Source organism: Penicillium mononematosum (genome assembly GCF_028829835.1).
Source record: "Penicillium mononematosum strain IBT 11891 chromosome Unknown utg000002l:1.0-8112719.0:1.0-8118358.0, whole genome shotgun sequence".
NCBI classification, from domain to species: domain Eukaryota; kingdom Fungi; phylum Ascomycota; class Eurotiomycetes; order Eurotiales; family Aspergillaceae; genus Penicillium; species Penicillium mononematosum.
In genome coordinates, this window is record NW_026643272.1 from 3,939,985 (window position 1) to 3,966,023 (window position 26,039).

At 49.3% G+C, this 26,039-nt stretch overlaps 12 protein-coding genes across 12 annotated transcripts; 8 read left to right on the forward strand and 4 right to left on the reverse strand.

The window, feature by feature from the left end:
* Positions 1 to 128: 128 nt before the first annotated feature.
* On the reverse strand, positions 129 to 891 carry N7519_003275 (uncharacterized protein; the record flags this gene model as incomplete). The annotated part of the gene is made up of 2 exons (XM_057290053.1): positions 129 to 179; positions 232 to 891. 2 exons carry the CDS (start codon positions 889 to 891, stop codon positions 129 to 131), a joined length of 711 nt encoding a protein of 236 aa, XP_057151255.1.
* A 699-nt stretch (positions 892 to 1,590) lies between these two features.
* N7519_003276 (type 1 glutamine amidotransferase) lies at positions 1,591 to 2,583 on the forward strand (the record flags this gene model as incomplete). Its single annotated transcript, XM_057290054.1, has 1 exon — positions 1,591 to 2,583. One exon carries the CDS (start codon positions 1,591 to 1,593, stop codon positions 2,581 to 2,583), a length of 993 nt encoding a protein of 330 aa, XP_057151256.1.
* A 205-nt stretch (positions 2,584 to 2,788) lies between these two features.
* On the forward strand, positions 2,789 to 5,420 carry N7519_003277 (transcriptional regulator family TF; the record flags this gene model as incomplete). Its single annotated transcript, XM_057290055.1, has 8 exons — positions 2,789 to 2,820; positions 2,877 to 2,996; positions 3,049 to 3,883; positions 3,938 to 4,062; positions 4,115 to 4,263; positions 4,316 to 4,449; positions 4,548 to 4,731; positions 4,825 to 5,420. The coding sequence occupies 8 exons, from the start codon at positions 2,789 to 2,791 to the stop codon at positions 5,418 to 5,420; spliced, it is 2,175 nt and encodes a 724-aa protein (XP_057151257.1).
* Positions 5,421 to 6,230: 810 nt separating this feature from the next.
* Positions 6,231 to 9,852, forward strand: pan2n2 (poly(A)-specific ribonuclease; the record flags this gene model as incomplete). The annotated part of the gene is made up of 4 exons (XM_057290056.1): positions 6,231 to 6,359; positions 6,420 to 7,711; positions 7,765 to 8,883; positions 8,949 to 9,852. 4 exons carry the CDS (start codon positions 6,231 to 6,233, stop codon positions 9,850 to 9,852), a joined length of 3,444 nt encoding a protein of 1,147 aa, XP_057151258.1.
* Positions 9,853 to 11,016: 1,164 nt separating this feature from the next.
* N7519_003279 (putative translation elongation factor EF-1 subunit) lies at positions 11,017 to 13,840 on the forward strand (the record flags this gene model as incomplete). The annotated part of the gene is made up of 5 exons (XM_057290057.1): positions 11,017 to 11,245; positions 11,351 to 11,401; positions 11,615 to 12,340; positions 12,391 to 12,573; positions 12,633 to 13,840. The coding sequence occupies 5 exons, from the start codon at positions 11,017 to 11,019 to the stop codon at positions 13,838 to 13,840; spliced, it is 2,397 nt and encodes a 798-aa protein (XP_057151259.1).
* Positions 13,841 to 14,082: 242 nt separating this feature from the next.
* On the reverse strand, positions 14,083 to 14,432 carry N7519_003280 (uncharacterized protein; the record flags this gene model as incomplete). Its single annotated transcript, XM_057290058.1, has 2 exons — positions 14,083 to 14,256; positions 14,313 to 14,432. 2 exons carry the CDS (start codon positions 14,430 to 14,432, stop codon positions 14,083 to 14,085), a joined length of 294 nt encoding a protein of 97 aa, XP_057151260.1.
* Positions 14,433 to 14,496: 64 nt separating this feature from the next.
* Positions 14,497 to 14,918, reverse strand: N7519_003281 (uncharacterized protein; the record flags this gene model as incomplete). The annotated part of the gene is made up of 2 exons (XM_057290059.1): positions 14,497 to 14,699; positions 14,876 to 14,918. 2 exons carry the CDS (start codon positions 14,916 to 14,918, stop codon positions 14,497 to 14,499), a joined length of 246 nt encoding a protein of 81 aa, XP_057151261.1.
* N7519_003282 (uncharacterized protein) lies at positions 14,917 to 15,198 on the forward strand (the record flags this gene model as incomplete). Its single annotated transcript, XM_057290060.1, has 1 exon — positions 14,917 to 15,198. The coding sequence occupies one exon, from the start codon at positions 14,917 to 14,919 to the stop codon at positions 15,196 to 15,198; it is 282 nt and encodes a 93-aa protein (XP_057151262.1).
* A 904-nt stretch (positions 15,199 to 16,102) lies between these two features.
* N7519_003283 (F-box protein) lies at positions 16,103 to 17,410 on the forward strand (the record flags this gene model as incomplete). Its single annotated transcript, XM_057290061.1, has 1 exon — positions 16,103 to 17,410. The coding sequence occupies one exon, from the start codon at positions 16,103 to 16,105 to the stop codon at positions 17,408 to 17,410; it is 1,308 nt and encodes a 435-aa protein (XP_057151263.1).
* Positions 17,411 to 19,282: 1,872 nt separating this feature from the next.
* Positions 19,283 to 21,614, forward strand: bipA (Hsp70 family ATPase KAR2; the record flags this gene model as incomplete). Its single annotated transcript, XM_057290062.1, has 3 exons — positions 19,283 to 19,656; positions 19,722 to 19,886; positions 19,940 to 21,614. Exons 1-3 carry the CDS (start codon positions 19,475 to 19,477, stop codon positions 21,612 to 21,614), a joined length of 2,022 nt encoding a protein of 673 aa, XP_057151264.1. The 5' UTR covers positions 19,283 to 19,474.
* Positions 21,615 to 23,976: 2,362 nt separating this feature from the next.
* Positions 23,977 to 24,602, forward strand: N7519_003285 (uncharacterized protein; the record flags this gene model as incomplete). The annotated part of the gene is made up of 3 exons (XM_057290063.1): positions 23,977 to 24,120; positions 24,246 to 24,330; positions 24,392 to 24,602. 3 exons carry the CDS (start codon positions 23,977 to 23,979, stop codon positions 24,571 to 24,573), a joined length of 411 nt encoding a protein of 136 aa, XP_057151265.1. The 3' UTR covers positions 24,574 to 24,602.
* Positions 24,603 to 24,888: 286 nt separating this feature from the next.
* On the reverse strand, positions 24,889 to 25,509 carry N7519_003286 (DUF967 domain protein; the record flags this gene model as incomplete). The annotated part of the gene is made up of 2 exons (XM_057290064.1): positions 24,889 to 25,431; positions 25,483 to 25,509. 2 exons carry the CDS (start codon positions 25,507 to 25,509, stop codon positions 24,889 to 24,891), a joined length of 570 nt encoding a protein of 189 aa, XP_057151266.1.
* Between the last annotated feature and the right edge of the window lie 530 nt (positions 25,510 to 26,039).

Sequence of the window (26,039 nt, forward strand, 5' to 3'; positions counted from 1 at the left end):
ATTTTGTTTCTGTGAAGAGTTGAACTTGGTTTGCGTTATACGTTTAGCAGTATCTCAACATTTCTTTATCAGATCTATAATCAACAGCTGCTCGAATCTCTATAAAAATCAACCGTCTCTGCCACAGCTTAACCCGATCCAAAGAACCAGTCAGACACAATGACCGCAATTACTGTCACCTACTATGCATTAGCTGATATTTCTCAGGTACAGTTCGAGACATCATCTTACTAGTGAAATATCCACACCAGGACTCACAATGAGATCCAACGCAGGGCGATGGCCTACTCCACGCTTCATCTTTCTCAAAGCCAACCTTTTATTGTGGGTGATGCTCTCGCGCAATTCTGCGATCCTCCTAACCCCATCCACAACATCAAAGAAGGCCAGCACCTCCCCATGTTTCTTAACCGTCAGCGTGAGCTGCTTATCTTCCTCACTTTTTCTGTCTTCGGCCGCGCCATTTCGAAACGAGAAGACCAAGTTGATGCTATTCCGAGTCAACTTTGGTGTCGCCTTCGCTATGGTCGCATCACTGATTTTGCTCCCGGGCAAGGTGGCAACCCAACCCAAAGGATTTGAAAACGGCTTCGTGTGGATATCGAACAACGGTAACCCAGATGAGTCGCGGAGTTCTCGACAGGAGCGATCATTGTATTTCCGACCAGTTGCTGTGAATGCGGGAGAGCCCTCTTCGTCCAAGATCTTATATGCATGATCGGACTGTGGATCACCGTGTGGCTTGAGAAGTAACGTTGTTTTCTCCGTCGCGATATGTTCTAATCGAAATGCGACTTCTCGCTCTGGTGCTTTCAAGGCATAGCGTGGTGCAGAGCCTTTGGGTGTGATCCCACGGTTCATTCGGGCATTGGTGTATGTGGCTCCAGACATGGTTCGGAATGGGTGATGGGGTTTTATGGGGGTGCCTTTTGGTGCGATGTTGGAGGCTTTTATCCCTGGGGTATTCCAATCACGCTTTACGATATGGTCCTTTGCGGCAGGGGGCCAACGCCCGATGACGGCAGTGCTTGAACGCCCAGTATAATTCACGCAATCTACATTGTGGATCCTTTACCTTGTCTCGAGACTTGGTCCATGATTATTGGTCTTTGAATTCTAGTTTATTGGGACGTCTCGGGGTTGGCGCCAATGAGGCTTAGCTTTGGGGCCAAGTCTCATAGGGAGGAAAGTGATAATAAATGTTGGCTGATCTCGTCCATTGTAGGTCTTTATTCCGTAGTCAACTTCAAAGACAGATAAATGAGGTGGAATCTTCTCGGAAGGGTAAGCTTGAAGCAGTAAATCTCGCTCGTTCGTACATATATACAGTTATTTCCCACGAGCAAGGTGAATATCGATTACAGTAACCTATATACGGCCAAATTTAACCAACGTATTCAGAAGGCACTTTCATTATAACGACTTTGACGAAATATTAATATGCCATTCGATATATAGATCTGTCGGCCATCAGTCCCGAGTATTTCGGATCTCATCCGACAAAGTGACAAATAGAAAGTCCTTCGTTTGCTTTAATCTGTACGTTCTCTTTCGCCTTTTCTCCAATCTTCCCTAGTCTGTTCGGTCAACATGTCTGTACGTCCTATACATATTGCTGTCCTTGACACCGACATTCCTTGCTACCCTGTCTACGCCAAACGTGGATTGTATAGCTCACAGTTCAAATTTCTACTCACTGCGGCCGCAGATCGCATCAATGCAAGCGAATACCACCAGAACAGAAGGCCTTTAAGTGTTCACATCACTGCATTCGACGTTGTTGGGGGGTCATTCCCACATCTCGGGTCCTTACGAGTCAGCCCTTGGTCGCCGACGGAAAATCGGCCCCTTGGCTTCCCAGGACCTGTCGATGCAATTCTGGTCACTGGAGCAGCGGCGGCAGTATATGACAACTTACACTGGATTGCAGGCTTGCAATCCTTCATTGAGAGGGTGTATGCCGACTATCCTATGGTCAAAATTTTCGGGTCTTGTTTTGGACATCAACTTATAGCTCAAGCCCTCCTCGCAAGTGACAAAAGCTATACGTGCCAAGGATCCTCGTTCAAAATATCCGTCGAACCTTCATCTGATGGCCACGAAATTGGCATGCATCCTGTCACCTTGAACCCGGCTTTCGTCTCCAACTTCCCACCTCTAGCTCGGTTTACTCCAGAACAGCCATTCCATATTCAGATAATCCACGGTGATGCCGTGATATCTTCACCAGAAGACACACCAATTCCCAGGGAAAAGGGGACGATGTTACCTGAACCGTGGCTCAATATCGGTAGCAGCCTTAGATGTCCAATTCAGGGCCTCTACAAGCCCGGGCAGGTTCTCACATTCCAAGGACATTTTGAATTCGATGCGTTCGCAACTGCTGAACTATGTCATCAATTTGCCAGACAATTCCAATGGCCCGAAGGTTTGCTTGCTTCATATCTAGAAAACATCAGACGCTCTGTTGTGCCTGGAAAAGAGGATGATGACGACTCCAAGACAGCAGCGGAGGCGGTCCTTTTGTTTTTCGCTGGGGAAGACTGCACTCCGAGCACAGGTATCAATCCATCCTCATGTTGATTGTATTATCCATCCTGAAAGTGTTTGATTCTCCTCAATTGCTCGATTGCGGGGCCCTCGGAGGTCCAGGCCGATGTCCCCGCAGCCTCGGGTGAACATCCGATCCATGCAGTCGGCGTTTTTACACCTGTGACTAGAACATGACTATCAATATCAATATCAATATCAATATCAATATAAGCTGTACGCAGACTTTTTGCATACCATGTCAGGTTCCAATCCGCGATCTACCAACGCGTAAGTGCGCAAGGCGTCTGCATCTCCGGCTGCGGGGGATGATAACAACTAGACAGATGCGAAACATGTCGAAGACGCAAAGTAAAATGTTCCGGTGATAAGCCTTGTCGTGCTTGTATCAAACACAATTGGGAATGCACTTTTGGCCATTCTGGTCGCAGACGGTTTTCTGAAGCGTATATTCATGCCCGCCATAGGCTCTGGCCAGTGTTGCTGACTATCAACTAGCCAAGTGAAACATCTCTTGGAAAAAGTTCGAACCTATGAAGAGCAGCTCAGCTCTCAGTCTGTAGGAGGTCCAGTCTCTTCATTGCCTTCTCCAGTAGCACCAGATGAGACCACTGGCCGTCAGTCTGCGCAACGGAGTTCTTCAAGACCTGGGGATATAGAGCCCCATAACCAGAGGCAAGATGAGATATTATATACCGATAATGATCCTGCTATAAGTCCGGGTAATTTGGCATCGCTTTCCTCCTCCTGGTCTGCTCTCGAATATGAACTGACTCTACGTGAAGCAACGGACCTGACCTCCGGACCTGCATTCGAATCTCAAGTCAGATCGCTTCTTGACAGGTCACATTCGAGTGACCGCAGCTTTCATGGATCTACTTCAAACTTTCAATATCGCGCTGACCGATTACCCCAGTGGACATCGGTCAAAGAGCTCGTTGACAATGTTGCCGGAGTATCTTTCCCGTCCTTGGAGGAATCGCAGCACTTGCTTGATCAATTTCTTTTTTATCTTGGCGTGAGCCAGCACTTCTTTGACCCAAGATCTTTCTCAGACAATCTTACATTACTATTCCAAAGTCCAGAGACAAGGCAACAACAGATAAGCTCTCCTTGGTTCACAGAATATCTTTTGGTCATGGCCATGGCAAAGCTCATGGATGTAAAGCATCCGACATCACAGACGCCTGGAACGGACTTGTTTGCTGAAGCCTTGAAGCGTCTTCCTCCATTGCATCATATGGGTGGGGAAGGTGTTATTGCCGTTGAGATACTTACTCTGATTGCTACATATCTGCAGTGGTGTGACCGAAAGCATGATGCATATCTCTATGTACGTTACGCAAGGCCTACAATGTTCTTACGCTGTGTCATTGACATGTGGTAGATTGGACTCGCACTGCGGCTTGCTATTGCTCTTGGGTGCAATCTACGGGAAATCGACCAACGCTGCCTCCCTTCCCAGAGCGCCCACAGATTAAGACTATGGTGGACAGTGTACATGCTCGATAGGTAGGTTATTTTTGGCAGGTTTAGTGGTTTTGAAATTAGCTTACACTTCTAGGCGCCTGTCTTCGGGTCTTGGCCTGGCTGCAGGGGCTGATGAACGACAGCTACGTACTGAACTCCCCGGGAACGCGATGGGGTTCCAATCACCAGTTGCCCTTAGTATCAATGTTCGTATTGCGCGCGTCACTGACGATATAATGTCAAGTAAGCTGTGCCTCATTAAGCTCTGAACTTCATGCTAATACACCTAAAACAGCTCTTTACGGCAATAAGTCAATCACCCAACTGGAACTGGTCCAAAAGATCCAGCAAATTCTTCAAGAACTGCATGACACAGGCCGGTCATTTCCTAAGTCTTTGATGTTGGACTTCAATCGACCTCTGCAATTGGTAAGTCGCACAGGCGCATCATTATACTTAATGCTTTTTCAGGTGAGACCATCCCCAAGCAGAGCATATTATTAGTTTTATTCCTGATTCATTATAAGGCTATCATCCTGTGTACACGGCCAATATTACTTCAAAGAGCTCGGTTTGAAGCTCAGAGCCAACAACAGTCGCAGTCACCTGATCCAGCACCGAGCATGCTGCTGCGTCTGTGTGATACATGTGACGAGGCAGCCACCAGAAGTCTCGCAATACTTGAATCACTTCGTCGCCAGCAAACAATTCGTGAGTCTTCCCTGTGCTCTTGTTACCGGATCGTTCCCACCAAATTCTGTTTCTCATGTTCGTCAAAATCAAGAGCTAACACATCACCCCAAGCCCGTTATGGCTTTTTCGATCTGGATGCAACATTCTCCGCTGCATTTGTTCTGGTCATGGTAGGCTTCTTGGACAAATCACAGAGCCAGCCACCGCCAGCACTTGAACAGGCATACAGGGTGCTCCAGTTCCTATCACAGTCTGGCAATCTGGCTGCGGAGAGGCGCCTGCAGGATATTGCACAATCTTACTCGCACGTTTGGCCGAACCACGCTTTCAATGCAAATGTCTCACACAGTGATGCAGGCCCACACAAAAAGACCCAGACGTTTGCAGCAAGTCCAGGCTCGAGACAAGATGGATTGATGAACTGCTCGGGCTCACCACCATATATGGCTGTGGCCTCAGGTGGTCGGAGTGATCATCAAGATGAGATCAGGTTACTTGAGCCATGGTCTAATATGGATGTTCCAGACGCGATGTTTGATATGCAAGGAGACTGGAATCTAGATTTGTCCGGGGAAGCAGAGGGGATTTATTCCAGTTTCCACAATCCGACATTACCACTCACCGGGGTTGACTATATCGACTGGTTGGAGATCGAGAAAGTATTTAATGGTCCAGACTCTTCCGCGACACAACATCGCGCACCTTGAAGAAGTTGCCTCTATCTCTTACCATAGTCCAGGGAGCTCTGAATCTTCGTGAATGTTGATCCTCTCTGGTGTGAATAACTTTATCCGGCTTGTGTGGTTCGCGATGGCAGGCTGTAATAGTCCCGAGGTCGTCAAAGATCAGGTTTCAAAGCCACACTTATTTTTATGACCAACCGTATTGTGCACCTTCTCGATACACTCATCCAGGGAAAGAAAAGCTCTTGTATTATACCATATTGAATGTGATTCTTAGCGACCTTGGGCCATTCGCCCCATGTGCTGTACCTGGGTATCACCAGGACTCCCTACACATGTAGCCGACTTGATCTTGCAATCAGAGTCAACTTAAGACCCAATTGCCCTGCTTCTCTTGAAAATGAAAAAGCAAGTAATCATTGTCGACGGAAGTAATCTTCACTCTCAAGTTTGTATTGGTCCCGCCTTGTCTGTCGTCACGTGATAATACCAGTATCTCACCGTTCCTGGTCCTCGCCGGCAAGCTGCATAGTAGTTGGAGTCCGACCGTCCCGTGTTTCGTCGCGTCAGGCATTTCGAGCCGAGCGTCAACTGTCAAGTTTGGTGCCCTTTCGAATCCAAGCCTCTCACAGTGTCAAAATCCCACCGCCAGATCGTCTGATAGCTTCCCCGCAATCGCGTCCCTCGCGCCGAACGATGCCCACACTCGCTGTGTTCCCACGTGGGTGAAGACAGCAGTTTACACCAGGCTCCATCAGGTCGGCGCATCGAAAAAAGAGAGAAAGCATAAGATAATCACGGTATTAAAGTTGGACCTGAGAGGCCACTGCAAGGATGGAGGCCGATTGGGATGAGCTGTCGCGTATTCCAATGCCGCCGCCGAGCCCGCATGCTATGCCCACCGTGGCAACGGCGACGGCATTTGACGATATGATGGAACTTTTATGGACAGGCAACGAATATGTGAGTGCTGATGTCGGGGCGATTTCCCAGGCGGGACGCTGATGAGTGCGTTCGATTCAGGGCAGGGTCTCTTCCTTTTACGGGCCGGAGCTGCAACGTTATACCTCTGTTCGAGCCCATCCAGTTGCTGAAGGTTCAGTACGGCAAATAATCTTCCACGAAAGAGGTGTGATATCGTTATCATCAAAGAGCGTGCACATGATTACCCGACGGGGCTTGACACAGTGGCACCTTACTCACGATGAAATGGTTGACCTCCGTTGCATGAGTTTCACCGCCCAAACGAATCGAATCCTTGTCGCCGGTTCTCAGCGCGTGATGTTCACTGTAGATATTGATAAGGGCACAATCGTTGATAAGCTGCCCACCGAGCACGGCTACACGATGATGAAAAAGAGTCGATATCTCTGTGCTGCAACAGACACTGGATCAGTCAATGCCCTCAGTCTCTCAGACTTCAGTGTTGTCAAGTCATGGAAAGCTCATGGGACAGGTGTTAATGACATGGACGCGCGAAATGACCTACTGGTCACCTGCGGCTTCTCAGTCCGCCATCTCGGATCCCCAATCGTGGACCCTCTAGCCAACGTTTATGACTTGAAAACCTTGACACCTTTACCTCCGATTCCGTTCCATGCTGGAGCAGCATACGTGCGCATGCATCCCAAACTTCACACCACCAGCTTCGTGGCTTCACAAACAGGTCAACTCCAAGTGATAGACCTCATGAACCCCAATTCGGTCAACTTGAGACAAGCCAATGTGTCACTTGTGCTTGGCATTGACCTGTCACCATCAGGAGAAGCATTGGCTATTAACGATGCCGAATGCTCCATTCACCTATGGGGCTCACCGACGAAGGTTCATTTTAATGAATTGAGCAAGGAGACAGAATTTGCCGATGTTCCTGCACGATCTCCTCAGGTGGATTTGTCTCCCGAATCTCCGTTGAACGTGATTGGTATGCCTTATTATCACGAACGTCTCTTTTCAGCATGGCCAAGCCATTTGGTTTTCGAGGTGGGCAGTCCGCCGGCTCCATTGGATCAGTCCATGTTGCCGTATTTACGCCCCGCAGAAATGGGTCACCATGCTCCGAACCCGAGAAAGACTCGTCGATACCAAATAGAAAACACTCGCGCACTGACCACGGCAGAGCCGGCTCTTATTGCACCAAAGTTTTTGAGTGAAAAGGCTCGGGACTACAGCAAGTCAGACGGCTTGGTTGGTGATGCCGCAGAGGCATTGGCAGGGGCGAAGATCAACGGAGAGAGCGACGACGATCCACTACTTAAATATAGCAATGTAGAGATCAAATACAGCCGATTCGGTGTAGATGATTTCGATTTCAGGTACGTCATTTTCTTCCAACTCATTCACTTCTCTTCGCTTACGTTGTCTACAGATTCTACAACAAAACCTCATTCTCTGGACTGGAGACCCACATCTCAAACTCCTTTACCAATTCTCTTCTCCAGCTTCTCAAATTCATCCCGCTTTTCCGAAATCTCGCCCTGAATCATGCAGCCGGATCGTGCATATTTGAACACTGTCTCTTGTGTGAATTGGGCTATTTGTTCGACATGCTTGAAAAAGCGAGCGGGCAAAATTGTCAGGCCACCAATCTTCTCAAGACATTCAGCAGCTTCCGAGAAGCTTCAAATCTGGGTCTCCTGGAAGAGAACCTTACTAACAAATCACTCTCAACTGCTATCCAAGCAGTCAATCGTTTCTTCCTGACTCAAATAGCTCAAGACTTCCGGATGATTCAGCCTAGTTCTGAAGACCTCGATCAGCGCTTAGCCACTATAGCGTCTGAGTCTATTCGGTGCATGTTCTGCCAGAACGAAATTGTGCGCCCTGGCAATTCACTCGCCAACGAACTGATTTACCCGAATATTGACATCAAACACGCACGACGGAATCCGCTATTCCGGTTTTCCAATATCCTACGTGCAAGTATCGAGCGAGAGACACAAAACCGAGGATGGTGCAATTATTGCCGTCGCTACCAGCAAGTGACCATTCGCAAGACCATTCACCGCATGCCTTTGGTTCTCATTCTCAATGCCGCCCTGACCAGCCCTCTCTGTCGTCGGCTTTGGGCAATCCCAGGGTGGTTGCCCGACGCCGTTGGTGTTCTCGTTGATGCCAATGGACAAGTGATGTGCTTTGAGGGTGATGATCTTCACCTCCGAATCCAAAATCAGACGCCAGGGCTGATGGTATATGATCTGGTTGGCTTGGTTGCGGAGATCGACATTCCGGAACATCAAAAACCCCATTTGGTGTCTTTCGTCAATGTCTCCATCTCAGGTTCTGAGTCCCAAGAACAACCCAAATGGCACCTCTTCAATGACTTCTTGGTCACGGAGGTCGATAGAGATGAAGCACTTCGATTTACGCAGCCTTGGAAACAACCTTGTGTCCTGGCTTACCAAGTGAGAGATCCACGCCATGTCGTCGACGACTCTTGGAAGAACCTCCTCGACAAAACTTTGCTATTCCGGGAATGGTCTTTGAAGTAAGTCTTGAAACGTGATTACGTTTGGATATTGAATATAAACGCTAACAGTCATGTTCTTGTAGTGGGGGCCGTCAGGTTGAGTCATGTCACACTCTCACCGAAGAGGAAATGCCACAGCCCGGTACACCAGTCGCATTGGATACCGAGTTCGTTGATCTAGAAAAAGCTGAGATTGACGTGAAGGCAGACGGATCACAGGAAATGGTACGTCCCAACAAGAGCGGGCTGGCCCGTGTTTCCGTCTTGCGCGGTATGGGTGTCCAAGAAGGAGTTCCTTTTATTGATGACTATATCACCATTCGCGAGCCAATTGTGGACTATGTGACACAATATTCCGGCATCAAGCCTGGTGACTTGGATCCACGAACCAGTGAACACAATCTTGTCCCACTCAAGGTTGCCTATAAGAAGCTTTGGCTGCTTCTAAACCTCGGCTGCGTATTTGTTGGTCACGGACTAGCCTCTGATTTCCGGAAAATCAACATTCAAGTGCCCAAGGCACAAACCGTGGACACACAGTACCTCTTCTTCCACCCCGGGAAGAACCGGCGTCTGAGTCTCAGGTACCTGGCCTGGGCTGTCTTCAAGGAACATATCCAAGAGGAACCCGCCCCCGAAACCGTACAAGGTCATGATTCAATTGAAGATGCTCGTATGGCTTTGCGTCTCTGGAAAAAGTTCCAGGAATACGAAGACGCAGGTATTGTGACACAAATGCTTGAAGAGATCTTCCGCGAGGGCTCGAAGCTAGGATTCCGCCCGCCTCCTAAAAACGGAGGCAACATGACCGTTCTCTCTCGACCCGGCACCGCTGTCACCATGCAGAATGACAGCGGTCGCAACACCCCGAGCACCCCGGACACACGGTCCGTGGCGCCCGTCCCCCAACCTCGGCCGCACCCATTGTTGGATCCCCCAGCGCCCCTACTACCCCTCGTCAGGCTTTCAGGCGATCGATTGCCTTGACCCCGAGTAATGGGAGCTTTGCTGGACCTGGTGCCGGTGACTTTTTTGGAGGTAGCCCACTTAGATGAATAAATACTTTTACCTTTTAGTTACTTTTCCACCCGGCTTTTGGCTCTTTCGGCTCTTTTGGCTCTTTCGGCATCATGCGTTGTCGTGAAATCGTACTGCATCTTCAACCCCTCCTTTAGAAGTGATAATCTCACCTTTCGAATAGAGAAGGTAGATACTTGCTAAGTCTTAAGGTTCCAGGGTATCAGCTCGGCAATCCCCAAGTTGGTTTGGCGTGTACATCGCCCCATTTCCCCAGCTAGACAAGTCGACAGAGGCATTTTGATTGGCCAAGACATCCGGGGTACTCTCCCCGAGCGGAGTATTTGGATGCAAAGATATTCCACGGGGCAAATTAAGCAGAGGTCCGTATGTCTCCTCGCATACTATGACTATGCATCAGCGACCAGCCGCCTTGCCTTATTCGCCATAGAAACAACTTATAATCAAGTTACAATGGAATACAGGGAAAGAATAGTCGGCCAGGAAACATTGATGTTGGTCTTTAGTAGTCTAGGCCATTGAGTACATCACTTGACCTCGCGTGGCTCAAACAAAGTCAATTCCGTTCTTCAAAGTACCAATATGCGACACGCTGATGTTCATCTGGTAACATAACTGAGGGGGCCGTTATCACCTGGGCAACGCCTAAGTATTGTCAGCGTGAATCATTTAGATACTTGTAAAATACGAATATCAATGTACCTCCAGGAGTCCCTGTCATGAGAATACTTCCTTTCTGCAGGGTGGTGCACGTCGACAGATAGAAGAATAGAGCGGAAATGGCTCCGCAGAGCCAATTGAAGACACGGGTGTCATAACATCAAACAAAGTTGGAAGTTACAGTGACAGCCCCTTTTGGCTACTACCGCCTTCCTGGAAAGCTACGCCGCCTGCTTAAATTGTCCTAAACAGTCATACCGACCATACAATCTGGGGCTTTGATTGGTGGGACTAGAGCAGGCAGAATAGAGTTGCTCAAACTTACCTAGGTATGAACTGTCACTGTATTAGGAAGACGGTGAATAAGGCGGTCTGGCGTATTGATCCTATATTACGGTTCCTTCGTCGTCACTGACGAACCCCTCGTTCATTACCCCACCTCCTCACGCCGTAATGTCGCGACACCGTATTAAGGATGTCGACTACGACGACGATGATTTTTATGACGATGACGACGAACTCGCTGACCCCGAGGAACAGGAGTTCTTGCAACAGTGTACTACCGCTGTTTTGCAACAGCTCCGCGCCGGGCAACCGTCAGTGACCGCCACGAAAGAAGAAGTCCAAGACGCATTGTGGCACTACTACAATGATATCGACAAGTCGGTCAACTATTTGAGGGGTATGTTTAATTTGCGCTGATATCCCAATTTCGTCGTATTGCCTATCGCGGGTTTCCGCGTTCAATTGTTTGTTTTGATTCGGCTAACCGAAGTTCTACATGCAGGAAAGAGAGAAAAGGAGGCTGCGAAGCTGCAGAAATCGAAGATCCAACCAGGTAAGCAATTTTCATGGGATAATGGTTATCCCAAAGTGTCGTCGCTGGGCTTGGGGGTCTGGGCACAACATATTCTGCGCGCCACGGTCATGAGTGCTACTGTTTCTTGCAAATGAAAATGTGTGTATCTGCTGCAAATATGCCCCATTTGATCTATAGAGAGTCGACACTGATGCCATAGAAGTTTGAACAATGTTCTAACAGGTCTTCCAGTGCCAGCATACCCTGCTCCTCCCTCTACCGCACACTTCTCGGCTGCCGATTTCTTTCGCGATTGTCCCTGGCTCAACGTTCCCTCTCATCGGAAGTCGGAGATTCTGATTGAGCCGCTTTATCCACGTTTGGGGCTCTTGGGCGGTTCACCGGAGAGTGGTGGAAAACTTTCCAAATTGGCCGCCCTGGCTGCAGCCCGGAAGAAGAAAGAGGGCGAAAAGGCACCATCTCTGTCGGAGACTTCGACTCCATCAACTCCCAAGCTCGAACAACCAACGTCTCTCGATCACTCGGGTACATCGCGCTCCCTTCGTGACAGGCTTGCAGCTAGCGGGAGGTCCACACCAAAAGCTCCAGAGGGTCCTGGGTCTCTTCGTCGTTTGGCAACGCCAAGCTCCTCTTCACATCCGATACCGAAACGGCCCGAAGCCGAGACCAAAAAGCCATCAGTGTCCGAGCTTTCCGGATCAATGCAAAGGGTGGTGCTTGAGGCGAAAGAAGAACCAGAACCCCAGCAAACAATGCCTACTATCCGAGCCTCTCCCTCGACATTTGCCAGCACTATCGTTGGCGCAGCAACTGGTCCGACAGCAGCTGAGCCCAGCTACTTACACTCCACCAGCTCAGACCTGTTGAGGATCTATGGACAGGATCATGCTGAACCTTTTGACTTTGCAGCGCCCAGCCCCGACGATGTCGTTCTCAATGCACAGAACACAGCGAAAGGTTTGGCGATCCGCAGGAAGGCTTAAAGGCAATTGCCTAATAATATGCAGGTATGAAATCGAAATCAGCGGCATCGAAATCGGCAGTGGTGAAGAAAGGCCAGTCTGATCTGGCAGATGGCGTGAAGGAACTCTCAGTGGAAGACAAAGTGACTGTCAAGAGCAAGAACCTTGATGTGATATCCGAGTACAAGAAATCCACCCGCAAGCGGTCTGCAAACTTTGTGGTTATTGGTAGGTCGATGTCCACTAGCTAGAAGGTGCGGGCCTAGGTTGACTCGTATCCAATATAGGTCACGTTGATGCAGGAAAGAGCACTCTCATGGGACGGTTGTTAGCAGATCAAGGTGCTATCGACCAACGTACTCTTGATAGGTATCGGCGAGAGGCCGAGAAGATTGGCAAGGGCTCATTCGCGCTAGCCTGGGTCCTGGACCAAGGGTCGGAGGAAAGAGCAAGGGGCGTGACGATAGATATCGCCACCAATCAATTTGAGACAGACAAGACAGCCTTTACCATTGTGGATGCACCAGGTCACCGTGATTTCGTCCCGAACATGATCGCTGGTGCCAGTCAGGCAGATTTTGCTGTTCTGGTCATCGATTCTAGTGTGGGCAGTTTCGAGTCGGGCTTGAAGGGTCAGACTAAGGAGCATGCTCTGCTGGTGCGCAGCATGGGCGTTCAAAAGATTGTGGTGGCTGTGAACAAGATGGACACTGTGCAATGGGATCGTGAACGATTCGAGGAGATTGAACAGCAGATCTCCGCGTTCTTGACGACTGCAGGCTTCCAGGACAGCAACATTTCGTTTGTGCCCTGCTCAGGAGTTCTCGGAGACAACATTTCTCGACGGACTAACGACCCTCATGCGTCCTGGTACACTGGTCGCACATTGATTGAAGAGCTGGAAACGTCGGAGCCATACACACATGCCCTCGAAAAGCCTTTGCGTATGACGATTGGTGATGTCTTCCGAGGTGGCGTGCAAAGTCCGCTTTCCATTTCTGGCCGTATCGACGCAGGCAGCTTACAGATGGGCGACAATATCCTGATCATGCCCAGTGGTGAAACAGCAACAGTGCGCAGTTTGGAGGTGGACAGCCAACCGAGCGACTGGGCCGTGGCAGGTCAAAACGTCGTTTTAAACATCGCCAATATCGACCCTATTCACCTCCGTTCCGGCGACGTTGTCTGCCGTCCTTCCTCTCCCATTCCTACCATCACTTCTTTCACCGCCAAGGTACTGGCCTTCGAACACCTGATGCCCATGCAAGTGGATGTGCACCGTGGCCGTCTACATGTACCTGGTCGCATCAGCAAGCTGGTTGCCTCTCTGGATAAAGCGTCTGGAGCGGCTATCAAGAAACGCCCTAAGATTGTGGGTCCGGGTGTCGTGGTGCGTGTTGTGGTTGAGATGGATCAAGCTGTTCCTCTGGAAGCACCGACCAGGATTGTCCTGCGCGCGGGAGGCTCAACAGTGGCTGCTGGTTTATTAGAATGAGCTTTCTTAATCAAGATACATCTCAGTCGTGGATGCTACAATTTCTTGTCCGTGGTAACACATTATTTGACTAGATTTTCGGCCATTAAACCATAAAAATATATATCCGCAGAACAGGGTTTCCGGCCACCCCAGGGTGGCCTCTTATCTTTTAACGATGCTGTACTTTACGAATGAACTTAGGGAAAAGAACGCAAATGCTGTGTATGAAGGCAATCTGAAAAGGAAGGATGGAGAGTATCCTAAGTATCAGGCGAGGGAAGAGTCAGGAATTCGTCCTCCATTGAAACATCCTTCGAAGAATTCTTTGACGCGCAAGGCCATTGGGACACCGCCTCCCTCATAATGAACTCCAACATGCTAGTGATGCCGGAATAGCTTCCACTGGGCGTTTTCAACATCACGACCTTAGCAAACTGTTAACAAATTAGCTAGCTAATTCTTTTTATAATCGCAGAATTTACAAACATACCTCGCTCTTTTGGTTAATGCGGAGAAAACTAAACTCCTCACCATTACAATACTTAGGCCGTAAACTATGGAGTTTCGAGAAGGGTATGACCTTCTCTCCTAATAAACACGGAAAATTCATGGTTACTAAGGAGCTTTTCGAACCTAGCTTTACTCGATAAAGAGTTACCTATATACCCTAGGGCCTAGTCGTCGCCTTGGCTAGCAAGGTCAAGCTTTTTCGCCTCAACAAGTATGAAGTTAATGGCCTTGTCTGCGCCACTCTTATCTCCATACCACAATGTGTAGTCGTAGGTGCCCTTTGCCTGGTACACCTTTCCCCTAACGGGAGTGGACGAGAGGTTAAGGGGGGTCCCCAACTGAAGATTCAATGGCCATTGGCCATGGTCTGTCGGGACACGGCACAACTTTATCCTTTATCTAGCAGAGCGAACAGCTGCTTCATTCTAGGTGGACAGGCGTAGGTATTTGCTTGTTATGTCAATCGTCTTCTCTATTAGCTATTAGTCCCAGCCTTATAAAAGCATCAAATCGCCTAGAGAAATCTCTCAGAGAATGACTTACGGGCAGCGCTAGGCAGCTCCACATTCGTGGGACCGGGGGTCATGGCTGATGTTCCAGGGATTCCTCGTCTTGAATTGAAGTCCGAAGCCACTGACAATGCCAAATCTGGCAGCCTCACTAATAGGAAGCGTTTCGACGGGCCCAGTCTTCTCAGTCAACGAAAGCTCATTTGCCTGTTCAAGAGCTTGGACACCAAGCTGCAAGAGGCTTTCTTTAGAATTTCCTTGGCCGGATTAAATGACATCCGCAAAGAGTTCTCGGCAAACTTCGTGATGGACTTGGCCCTTTGGGTCTGTTGGCACCGATTGTTTGACCATAGTTGATATGGATCCCTGCACCAATTTGAATCTTTGGGCGGGAAACCGCCGACTCATTCAAGTATGCCATCAGCGCAGGATCATAACTAACTCTCATTTGCTGCATCCGATGCCGTAACTCGCAGCCCTTTTCAGACCTATGTAGGCGATCGGCTTCAGCTTGAAGCAGTTGCATGAGTTTGATAACAAATGACTTTGATCTTCACTTCTCATTCACCGCCAGCATCAGTGCGGCCTTTCCAGCCTGCTTATCATCACTCTGCAAGTCAAAACAGAGTATCAGATGTCCAATGATTTCACACTGTCACACATTAGAGGGAGGACACAGCAAACAGTTCAGTTTCTCATATTATGTAAGACATGCTAAGAGGTGGGGTCATGTGATGTAGTCCTTGAAGCCGATCTTGTAATCCCGGTATCAGTACCCGCCCCTACCGGACGGACTGCCTACTATCCATGGATCCATGGATGTACTAGGTACCTAGCTAGGTAGGTATGCAGTCTCCCTTGCTAAGCAGTCCAGCCTCAGGGCTCCAGGGCTCCAGGGCTAGTCCTCGTCTAGAATCACAATCCTCGCCTCTGCTCCTGTTCCTCTTTTCCCTTCTCTCCTTACGCACAATGAGACTAGCAATCTGATCAGTGATCTCCAAGCATCTCTGTAAGCTGCTCACTACCAAAGTGGCCTAAACCTAATGCTTCCTCCACTTTGGAATGCTTTCTACCTCGCGCAAATTCTCGCACACACCATTGTTCGCCATTCCTTGTCACTGAACTCCATGTTTTTCGTGAGTTTCGGAACTTGAAATTGAAAAGCAATTTTTTTTCCGATTCCTACTCATTTCTGCGGATAACAAACCGAGCCTTTTGTTATTATTGTTCTCAACCTCGGAACGTCGTACGTGCAGCCCAAATGTCCATTGCAGTCCTGCCCGTGGAATTGATCTCAAAGATATGTAACCATTTGGATTTCCAGCAATTGGTCGCTCTAAGGTTATCATGCCGCGCATTGTACAAAAACACACTGGAGAATTTTGCGAAGGCCTTTTACCGAAAAATCCGTTTCATTGTGACAAGCGAAAGTCTCAACGAACTGGAAGAACTATCCAAGTCAAATGGTCTCCGCGAGCACGTTCAAGAGCTATGGATGATCCCTGTTGTGTTTGATGGCATTGAAAATCTCCCCGGCATGATATCTATATCATCAAAAAGCTGCCGGCAGGTCAAAGGCGACGAGCAGGAAAGTCGGCATGCTGTCCAAAAAGCCATGCTTGCGGATAATCGCAACCTGCTGGAATCAGAAGCGTTCAGTGTTCGACTTCGGGAATGTCTGGATCGATTCAAGAACATCCAAACAATAGGACTCGCACATTACAGAACGGAATTTTTGCTTGATCCCCGGCAGAAGACAGTTCCATTCCTCGGAAGACGACGGATAATGAGCCGGATCGATTTTCGATTCGATGTTTACAGCCTAGGAGAGTCTACGCGGACCAACAAGGCCAGCCAGATACGAAAACTGAACTCCTTGGCATTATCAAAGCTTTTTCTTGCGTTATGTAGCTCAAGCTGCAGACCCCGAAAGCTGCACACCTGTGATTCTAACTTCTGTGGTGATATCGGCCCCAGGATTGCCTTCTCCAAAGAGCAATTCGATTCTCTACTATCTACTTTAGAAGGCCTAGAGGATCTTCACTTATGTATTGATCTCAATGAGGCGGCTTGGCTGAAATTTTTGAGGAAGCTTGCACCTCAACTGGAAGTACTGATCTTGTCGCAAGATCATATGTCTTCTTATCTTGTTCAAGATGAGATGCCTGCCTATCCGGCAAAAAGTTACGTTGGACACATGTTCCATGACATTAGCTTCACTCGACTCCGAAAGCTTCATATTCACGAGCTTGATATCAATTTCAGCTCTTTAAGATCACTATTACTCGGTGTCAAGAAAAGTCTGGTCACCCTCACAGTTCGACGGGTTACAATGCGCAGTGAGAAGTCGAGAGCCACAGAGAATCCTAGATCGCAACATGCCGAGTCCCCTGACCGTCAGGAAAGTGAAGCATCTGTCCGATATGCATCGTCAGCGTCTCAGCTCACTCCACTGGCGGTCAATCCAATATCGTCATTATATCAACCTACAGTGCCATCACATATCCCTACAGTGCCATCATTTGACCCAAATCTGCCATCATATCACCCTACGGTGCCATCATTTTGAACATCGTCACGTACACACCGACTGTATCCCCGCCAGAATATGGACCAGCCCCCCTATCAGTCCTACCAGCATCTGAAACAGCATCGGCAGAAAGTGCACCCCAATTACCACAGAATTCCTCGACTTCCGAATCCTCTGAGTCGTCGACAGAAGAATATCCAAACACAAGGTGGTTATCTACTTACTATTACCCATATGAGCCACCTGAATCAGCTCGAGGTTCAGTCTGTCCTACCTGGGAAACCGTAATGGCGTGGAAACGCAACGAAGAAGAGATCACTTGTGTGTCTAGGTTTTTGGACATTTTACAGAACGAGTTATCTCTAGAGACACTCTCACTGGAAGATATTATCTGTGACGGCAATTATTATTATTTCGAAAGAGTCGACAATGGAAACAAACAAAGCGGCCAAGTGGAGTTTGACATTCGCAAAGCTAATCTTTCGTTGAAAGATTGGATTTCCCGGCTAAGGCCAATTGCCACCTGCCCGGCCGATCGAGTTCTAGAGCTTAAGGAGGACAAAGGTCAGTAGTACCTCACTATTTAGTCCCTGCGGTTACTGATGGAATCTAGAAATGGAGGGTTGGTTCGACAAGATGATAGGGAAGGACAGCGGCTCATTGAATAGATTAGACTGTGACTGCAACAGGAAAAAGAAGCCGTTCTGGGGATGTCCTTTTGGATGTCACCGATATTAGGAAAAAGTCAGTTTGCATTTATCTCAATAGTTCTGCGAATAATTGAGCCCTATTATTACAGTCTTAACATTGAATCCGATTCAATTAATATCAGGTAACAGAAGTTGCATGTCTTTCTCTTTGTGGATTTTCTCCACTATATACCAAGCAACAAGCTTCCAAGTTGACTATCAAGATACGTGAATGGGACATCAGTCACATGTAACGTTTCCAACCTTGGAACAACTGGAACCTTTTGCTTGCTTGCTAGAATGAATAGGCACAGAGATGAATATGTGCTAAGATCAAAACTGGGCCCCGGTAATACCAAATGAGCAGAGATCCTCACACGCGTGCACCGGTGACCGAGGGGCGGTAGGGCTTGGCGAGCTAGATCAATAGTAAAAATGCCTCACTAGCAGGGTGCATATATATAGGACGTAGATAGTAAGAAAGGGGCCGTAACGGGCGAAGCGTTCGGCGAGCAATAGTCGGGCCGATGAAGGCGACTTTATAGAGACACGCACGGCGTTGTCGGTCACGTGGGGGGAGCTAGACCTAAAGAGGCACGCTAAACCGAAACTGGTAATTCGCTGTCAACACAGAGTACGAAGTACAAGATAGGTAAATCCCTAGGACATGGTGGGTGCTCTGTGCCACCCCTAGTCGCCCCCTACTCTGGACATCCCTGGCCCAAATATAGGCCCATAAGTAATACTTCGCATCCATGGATGCTCTAGATGCCACTTGTCATGATCAATGGACATCAAATTAGGCTGTTGCAATTTACTCCGTAGCATAGAACCATGTAGCAACACGTGGTCGGTGGCAAGGACATGAGTCCACCGGGTAAACTTCAGTAACATTTCTTAGATCGAGCGAATTCCTTGAAGGGGCAAACATTCGGCCCCTTCTAGCAAGTTCGATCATTTGGCAGTCGTTCATTGGTGGAGGCCCTGAGGAGTCCATGGATGGACCCCTGCCGCTAGACTACTCTAGGGGAACATGGTACTTGTTAAAGAAGGCGGTGTGGCTGCAGGGCGATTTCTGAGTCAGCCACTGCCGAACGAAAGCCAGCCAATCAGCGCACGAGAAGTGACCTGAACTGGGAAAAGGCCAGCATGGCCGCTGGGCTGTATCCGCGTACAAGAAGTCCTCTTCCTTCGATTCTTCTCCTAACCATTCTCTCATTTTCTCACTTCGCCCTGGGTCCCTTTCCCACATATCATCGACTAAAATAAGGGTTCATAGAGTCAAACACGCCTTGTGTTTACTCGTCTGCGCAGCTGTTTAGAGCGGCACGCGCGAAGCTTCATAACGACAGCTTCTTTGTCTTCGTGTTGAAAAAGGACTTCGATCCACCTATCTATACATACACCTTTCATAATGGCTCGCCTATCCGCACGCGATGGCGCGTCCAAGCCCTTCGCCTGGACCACCATCTTCTACCTTCTCTTCGTCCTCGTCGCCCCTCTGGCCTTCTTTGGAAACACCGCCCACGCCCAGGAGGAAACCTCCCCTGAGACCTACGGCAATGTTATTGGTATTGATTTGGGAACCACTTACTCGTATGCCGCCCCAGTCTTGACACCATTGATAGTGATTGAGACAGCTTGCTAACTTTTCAATACAGTTGTGTTGGTGTGATGCAGAACGGCAAGGTCGAGATTCTTGTCAACGACCAAGGAAACCGTATTACCCCGTCCTACGTTGCTTTCACCGATGAGGAGCGCCTCGTTGGTGATGCCGCCAAGAACCAATACGCCGCCAACCCTGAGCGCACCATCTTCGACATCAAGTAAGCTTCCACTACACCCATCGCAGCAGGAAATCGGCACTAACACATCGCAGGCGTATGATCGGTCGCAAGTTTGATGACAAGGACATCCAGAAGGACGTCAAGAACTACCCCTTCAAGGTCGTCAAGAAGGATGGCAAGCCCCAAGTCAAGGTCGATGTCAACCAGTCCCCCAAGACCTTCACCCCCGAGGAGGTTTCCGCCATGATCCTCGGTAAGATGAAGGAGATTGCCGAGAGCTACCTGGGCAAGACTGTCACCCACGCCGTTGTTACCGTCCCCGCCTACTTCAGCGACGCCCAGCGTCAGGCTACCAAGGATGCCGGTACCATCGCCGGTCTCAACGTCCTCCGTGTTGTCAACGAGCCCACCGCCGCCGCTATCGCCTACGGTCTTGACAAGACCGGTGACGAGCGCCAGGTCATTGTTTACGATCTTGGTGGTGGTACCTTCGATGTGTCTCTTCTGTCTATTGACAACGGTGTCTTCGAGGTTCTGGCTACCGCTGGTGACACTCACCTTGGTGGTGAGGATTTCGACCACCGTGTCATGGAGTACTTCGTTAAGCAGTACAACAAGAAGCACAACACCGATGTCAAGACGGATCTTAAGGCTATGGGTAAGCTGAAGCGCGAGGTTGAGAAGGCCAAGCGTACTCTGTCTTCCCAGATGTCCACCCGTATTGAAATCGAGGCTTTCCACAACGGCGAGGACTTCTCTGAGACCCTGACCCGCGCTAAGTTCGAGGAGCTTAACGTTGATCTCTTCAAGAAGACCCTCAAGCCTGTTGAGCAGGTTCTCAAGGACGCTAAGGTCAAGAAGTCCGAGGTTGATGACATCGTTCTTGTTGGTGGTTCTACCCGTATCCCCAAGGTCCAGGCTCTTCTCGAGGAGTTCTTCGCTGGCAAGAAGGCCAGCAAGGGCATTAACCCCGATGAGGCCGTTGCCTTCGGTGCCGCCGTCCAGGGTGGTGTTCTCTCCGGTGATGACTCCATGGTTGATGTCGTTCTTATGGATGTTAACCCCCTCACTCTCGGTATTGAGACCACTGGCGGTGTTATGACCAAGCTCATTCCCCGCAACACTGTCATCCCTACCCGCAAGTCGCAGATTTTCTCGACTGCCGCCGACAACCAGCCCACCGTCCTGATCCAGGTGTTCGAGGGTGAGCGCTCGATGACCAAGGACAACAACCAGCTCGGCAAGTTCGAGCTGACCAACATCCCTCCCGCGCCCCGTGGCGTTCCCCAGATCGAGGTTGCCTTCGACCTCGACGCCAACGGAATCCTTAAGGTCAGCGCCTCCGATAAGGGAACCGGCTCGTCCGAGTCTATCACTATCACCAACGACAAGGGTCGTCTCTCCCAGGAGGAGATCGACCGCATGGTCCAGGAGGCCGAGCAGTACGCCGAGGAGGACAAGGCCATCAAGGGCAAGATCGAGGCCCGTAACGGCCTTGAGAACTACGCCTTCAGCCTGAAGAACCAGGTCAACGACGAGAACGGTCTGGGTGGCCAGATCGACGAGGATGACAAGCAGGCCATCCTCGACGCCGTCAAGGAGGTCAACGACTGGCTCGAGGACAACGCCGCCACCGCTACCATGGAGGACTTCGAGGAGCAGAAGGAGCAGCTTTCTAGTGTGGCTTACCCCATCACTAGCAAGCTGTACGGCTCTGCTTCTCCTCCTGATGAGGATGACGAGCCCCTTGACCACGACGAACTGTAAAATTATCAACGAGGCATTATTCATGGAGTTCCACTTTTTTTTTCTCTTGCTTGAGTCCCCTTTTGTGTTCGAATTTACACGGGACACTGTTAGTGTCCCATCCAACTTTTAGGCCTGGTTGTTAAAGGCCGGCTAAGAATACAATACAATGATACCTTGCATTCTTTTATAAAGATAGTGCCGCAGTACAGTGCGTCCCCAAACAGGTGTGACTACCTACATATGTGTACAGTAGTTTGCTTGATTAACTACATAACGGTGTCCTGTTACCGTATGGCAAAGCTATGGTAGCTGGTATTTTCCACCTAAGTGTAAAGAAGAGTACTGGCATTCCCGCATGCAAGTGACGATCTAGGGTTTAGTCGTTGCTAGACAGCATAAACAGTCATTTCCGATACCTTTCTCAGGATGATACTACACTGCTCATCAATATCCTCCTGTCAGCCACAGCTTTCCCCTACATGACACTGCCTGACATCTACCTGACGTGAGCTGACACAATGATGTTGCTAGGCTTGTCAGTGGCATTTTCTGTCTTAATGGGATGACTTACACTCCTTTTGACCGACATGAACTGCCTGATCAGTGAGAACGGATTCCCTCGATTGCATACCATCAGTAATCTGCCCTGCACCTTCACCTGAGGACGAATTGCTCAACGTTCATACTCGGAGCTTCAACAATCGGCCGACCACCTTGGGCTTGCTTCTAGTAGATGGACGGGAAGATGGAAGGGCAGGGGATACACAATCTTCGAGCTGTATTGACTACCAGATCAAGGGGCTACTCTGAATAACTGGGTTGTGGCAAAGGACACAGAACAAGATAATATAGAAATGGAGGATGCAAACGATTATCAACCAGAGGGCCCATCGCAGCTTCCTCATATCGAGAGCAGTCAGATGTAGGCGCGAATATCGTACGACAGCTCCTGTGACCATAGCGCACCATTCGATCATGAAGGGGATTGATGTCGGGAGGTTAGGTTGAGAAATGAAGCGAGCCATCAGGTTATTCACCCTCCTGGATCTGCGCACCTCATAATGGGGAGTATCATCCCTAGAGGCAATCGAAGAAGCCAAGATCGGGAAAATCGTGCAAGAACGCAGTGATTTACAGAAGGGGCGTTATCGAAGATTCTAGTTCTAACCCAGTGACTTTGATGCGGATAGGTCTATAGATCCGGAGATTAAAATAGAAGCTGACGACATGGCCCACATCGCCTAGACAGCAAATACTATAAGGCTGCTTTTGGGGCTAGTTTCAGTCTAATAATAGACGAATTTGATTTATGAAAAACGAATAATGAAGAAACATGTAAGAAAAATCCCTTACGGTGTAACCGGGCATCTTCTCACCATCAAGACATGCCTTATGAAAAAGCCATACCACTCTTCTAACTGTTCAACCGCGTCCAAACTCGATACAGTAGCATAGATGCCAATTTATAGTCAGCAAAACAGAATCCCTTTCTTCACACTCTACACTAGAACGGTGCATTGGCGTGGCACTGGTTCCATGGCTGCATTGGTTGCCTCCTTACAGTAGAAGACAGTCGGTTTGAATCCGCTTTCTCACCTGCAGGAATCCCCGGTTCCCGACACGAGTTTGTCAAGGTGGGTACTATACGAACTTGAACCAGGCAAGGTGATCGCATGACTGACATGGGCTTCTTGGTATGAACCGTCGACCAAGGGCATGTCGGCCGAAGAAGGAAGAATCTACTCCGTATTAGAGCCCTACTGTCATTTCCCTTGTCTGTACGCTCGACTACAACAACGAGGGCACCTTGTGCCGGATGGTGACGGATAGAGAGAGCCTCGGGTCTAGCGGGGTACATCATATTCTATGTTCAAGCGGGGTACGCATAGATGGCTTGGACGGCACCTGCGACCCGAGTAAGAAACCGGTTGAATCTTCGATCCTAAACCGACGAATGCCTTGATTCTGGCAGGTAATCCACACCGCTGAAATCATTCTTTGCCCCACGTGGGGAATCATCCACAATAGCTCTCAGCTAGTGTTGAGACATTGGCGGGGGAATGTAACGCTATACACTGTGATGTCTTTGATGCGGAGAACATGCAGTGGCGGTGATGCGCATGTCTCAGCTACCACTCGTGTTGATTGGCCGTGGGACAGACCCCGGGGTGGTGGCCTGACAATCCAAGACATGGAATGGGTGCCATGTCTTAGATCAAAGGCCTCCCGGATGTACTTCCAACGGTACATCATCGGTACTATATCGATGATGTACTATATGTGGTCCGAGCAGTAGACCTATATGAAGACCGCCAATTCCTTCCCTTGTCGGGAGGGAAACAGATAATCTAAGCTTCTATTGCAAAACCAAAAAATAACCATGAAGACCTCCCTGATCACATTTAGTGCCCTGCTCCTCGGCCTGGTCTCGGCCCAGAATGCTGTCGTGAACAACCACTGTGACACATCCGTGTATGTGCAGTCGTTCCCTTTCGATGGCAGCGCTCCCGGCCCTCTCACGACCGTTCCCAAGGGGGGGAACTTTCTCCGAAAAGTTTAGAGCATCTGGCTCGGTACGTTACTCTGTTCTATTCGGTCTGCCCAATACTCCATATAGCAAGGGAAACTGACTGGAGCTGGGATGTGCAGACTGTCAAGATGGCTAAGACAAAGACGCTGGATAAGCCTCTCTTCTTTGGCTATTCGTTCTCGTCCAACCCGGACTACGCTTACTGTGAGTGCACCCAATCTATCTGTCCACTAGGAATCTCTTGTTAACGGCATCTTTCTTTCAGATGAACTGAGCACGGAATGGGGCAACCCCTTCGCAGCGAACCCTAACTCGCTCAGTCCCGGGGAGGGCTGTGAGGTCTTTGACTGTGCGGCCAATGATGCCGCCTGCTACAGTACCCCAGCTCATAAGAAGGTCTATGGGTGCCCCCAGCCAGTCACCCTGACGGCGGACCTGTGTCAGTAACTATATCACCTACACTCTGTAATGTGATAAGGACATGGGGTCAGCTCTCTGTTTTCATATCCTTATTTCAACCTATCGCAGCCCGTCTCGAGGATAATTGTGTGTGAGAATGAGGCAGGCATTTGTCGTGACACCAGTGTTATGTGAGGGACTATATATAATCATAATGAAAATATACACCTTTTTGATCGTACATACTGGACACTATACTGACGTAGCTTAATACTCATGCCATGGTCATGGGATATACAAAAGGTAATTAACTCTTTCTCATTTAAGCATTAATAATTGTGGCTAAATACGACATCCATTCTATCATACTTGCTGAGCCACAAACGCCTGAATAGTCTCCGCAACAACCTGATGATCATCCTCCTGCTTCAGCCCACTAACAACAACAACACCAATAACCCCATCAACACCCTGCACGCGAATCGGGTACCCACCGCCATGGATAGCATACTCATCCGCAACAGCACCCCCATTGGCACTCGGAACAGCATACTTCTTAACAAAAGCAGCCTCAATCTGGTCCGCCGAGGCCCCAGCCGCGAGTCCACTAATGGTCTTCTGTCTCATAGCCCAGCTCGAGATACCCCAGCGGAGCACGGTGTTTCGCTTCCGTCGCACCCAGTTTTCGTTGTCCGGGATCGTGCCGCTCTCCGTCGCCGACTGGAATACCACGTGGAGTGGGACTCCGCCGCTGAGTGCAATGGAGATCAAGGCCGGTTTGCGCTGTCCGTTCGGGAGGCGGAGGATTCGGTCCCTTAGTGCATTTCCTAGTTGCCATGCGGTTTCTGCTGTGAACGTGCGGAAGACTTGGTCGGTGCTTGTTTCTTGCGCGATTAGGACTTGCGGCTGTTTCTTGGTTAGCTTTCGGTTTTTGGCTTGGGAGCATGGGGGACTCACGTCCGTGCTGGGTGCGGAAAGGGCCATGATTGATGTGAAGATGTTTGAGGTTTAATTGGTACTTAGGTATGTATGTACATGTGTAAAGAAGAAAAGTTGAGGGCACCTTTGGGGGTCGGTAATTCCATGTGGGGTGAAGGGGGTGGACCTTCCTTTGGTCGGGTCGGTGACGTCGAAATCTAGACTTGCATTCTTTGGCTATACTCCCTTATTGAATTGTACCTCGAGAATCGCTCAACATCCAGATTCTATTTATGGATTCTATCAAGCTTGATCCTCACGGAAATGTTCCGATATGCATCGGCAGGTTCCCGAAAAGACCCCTCCTTGAACAATGTCTCCGCATTCCGATGTACAATATTCGTCTTTCTTCACACTTTCAATAGCTTAGGTCCAGATGCCACCCAAACGAGCCTGCGACACCTGTATCTCCCGCAAAGTGAAATGCAGCGGTTCTTTACCCTGCGATACCTGTCGCGGTGCAATAAAGCGGGTGCGCTGTACGTACCTGAGGCCTGCGCACAGGAGAGGGCCGAAATCTCGGCGAGTAGCAAGCC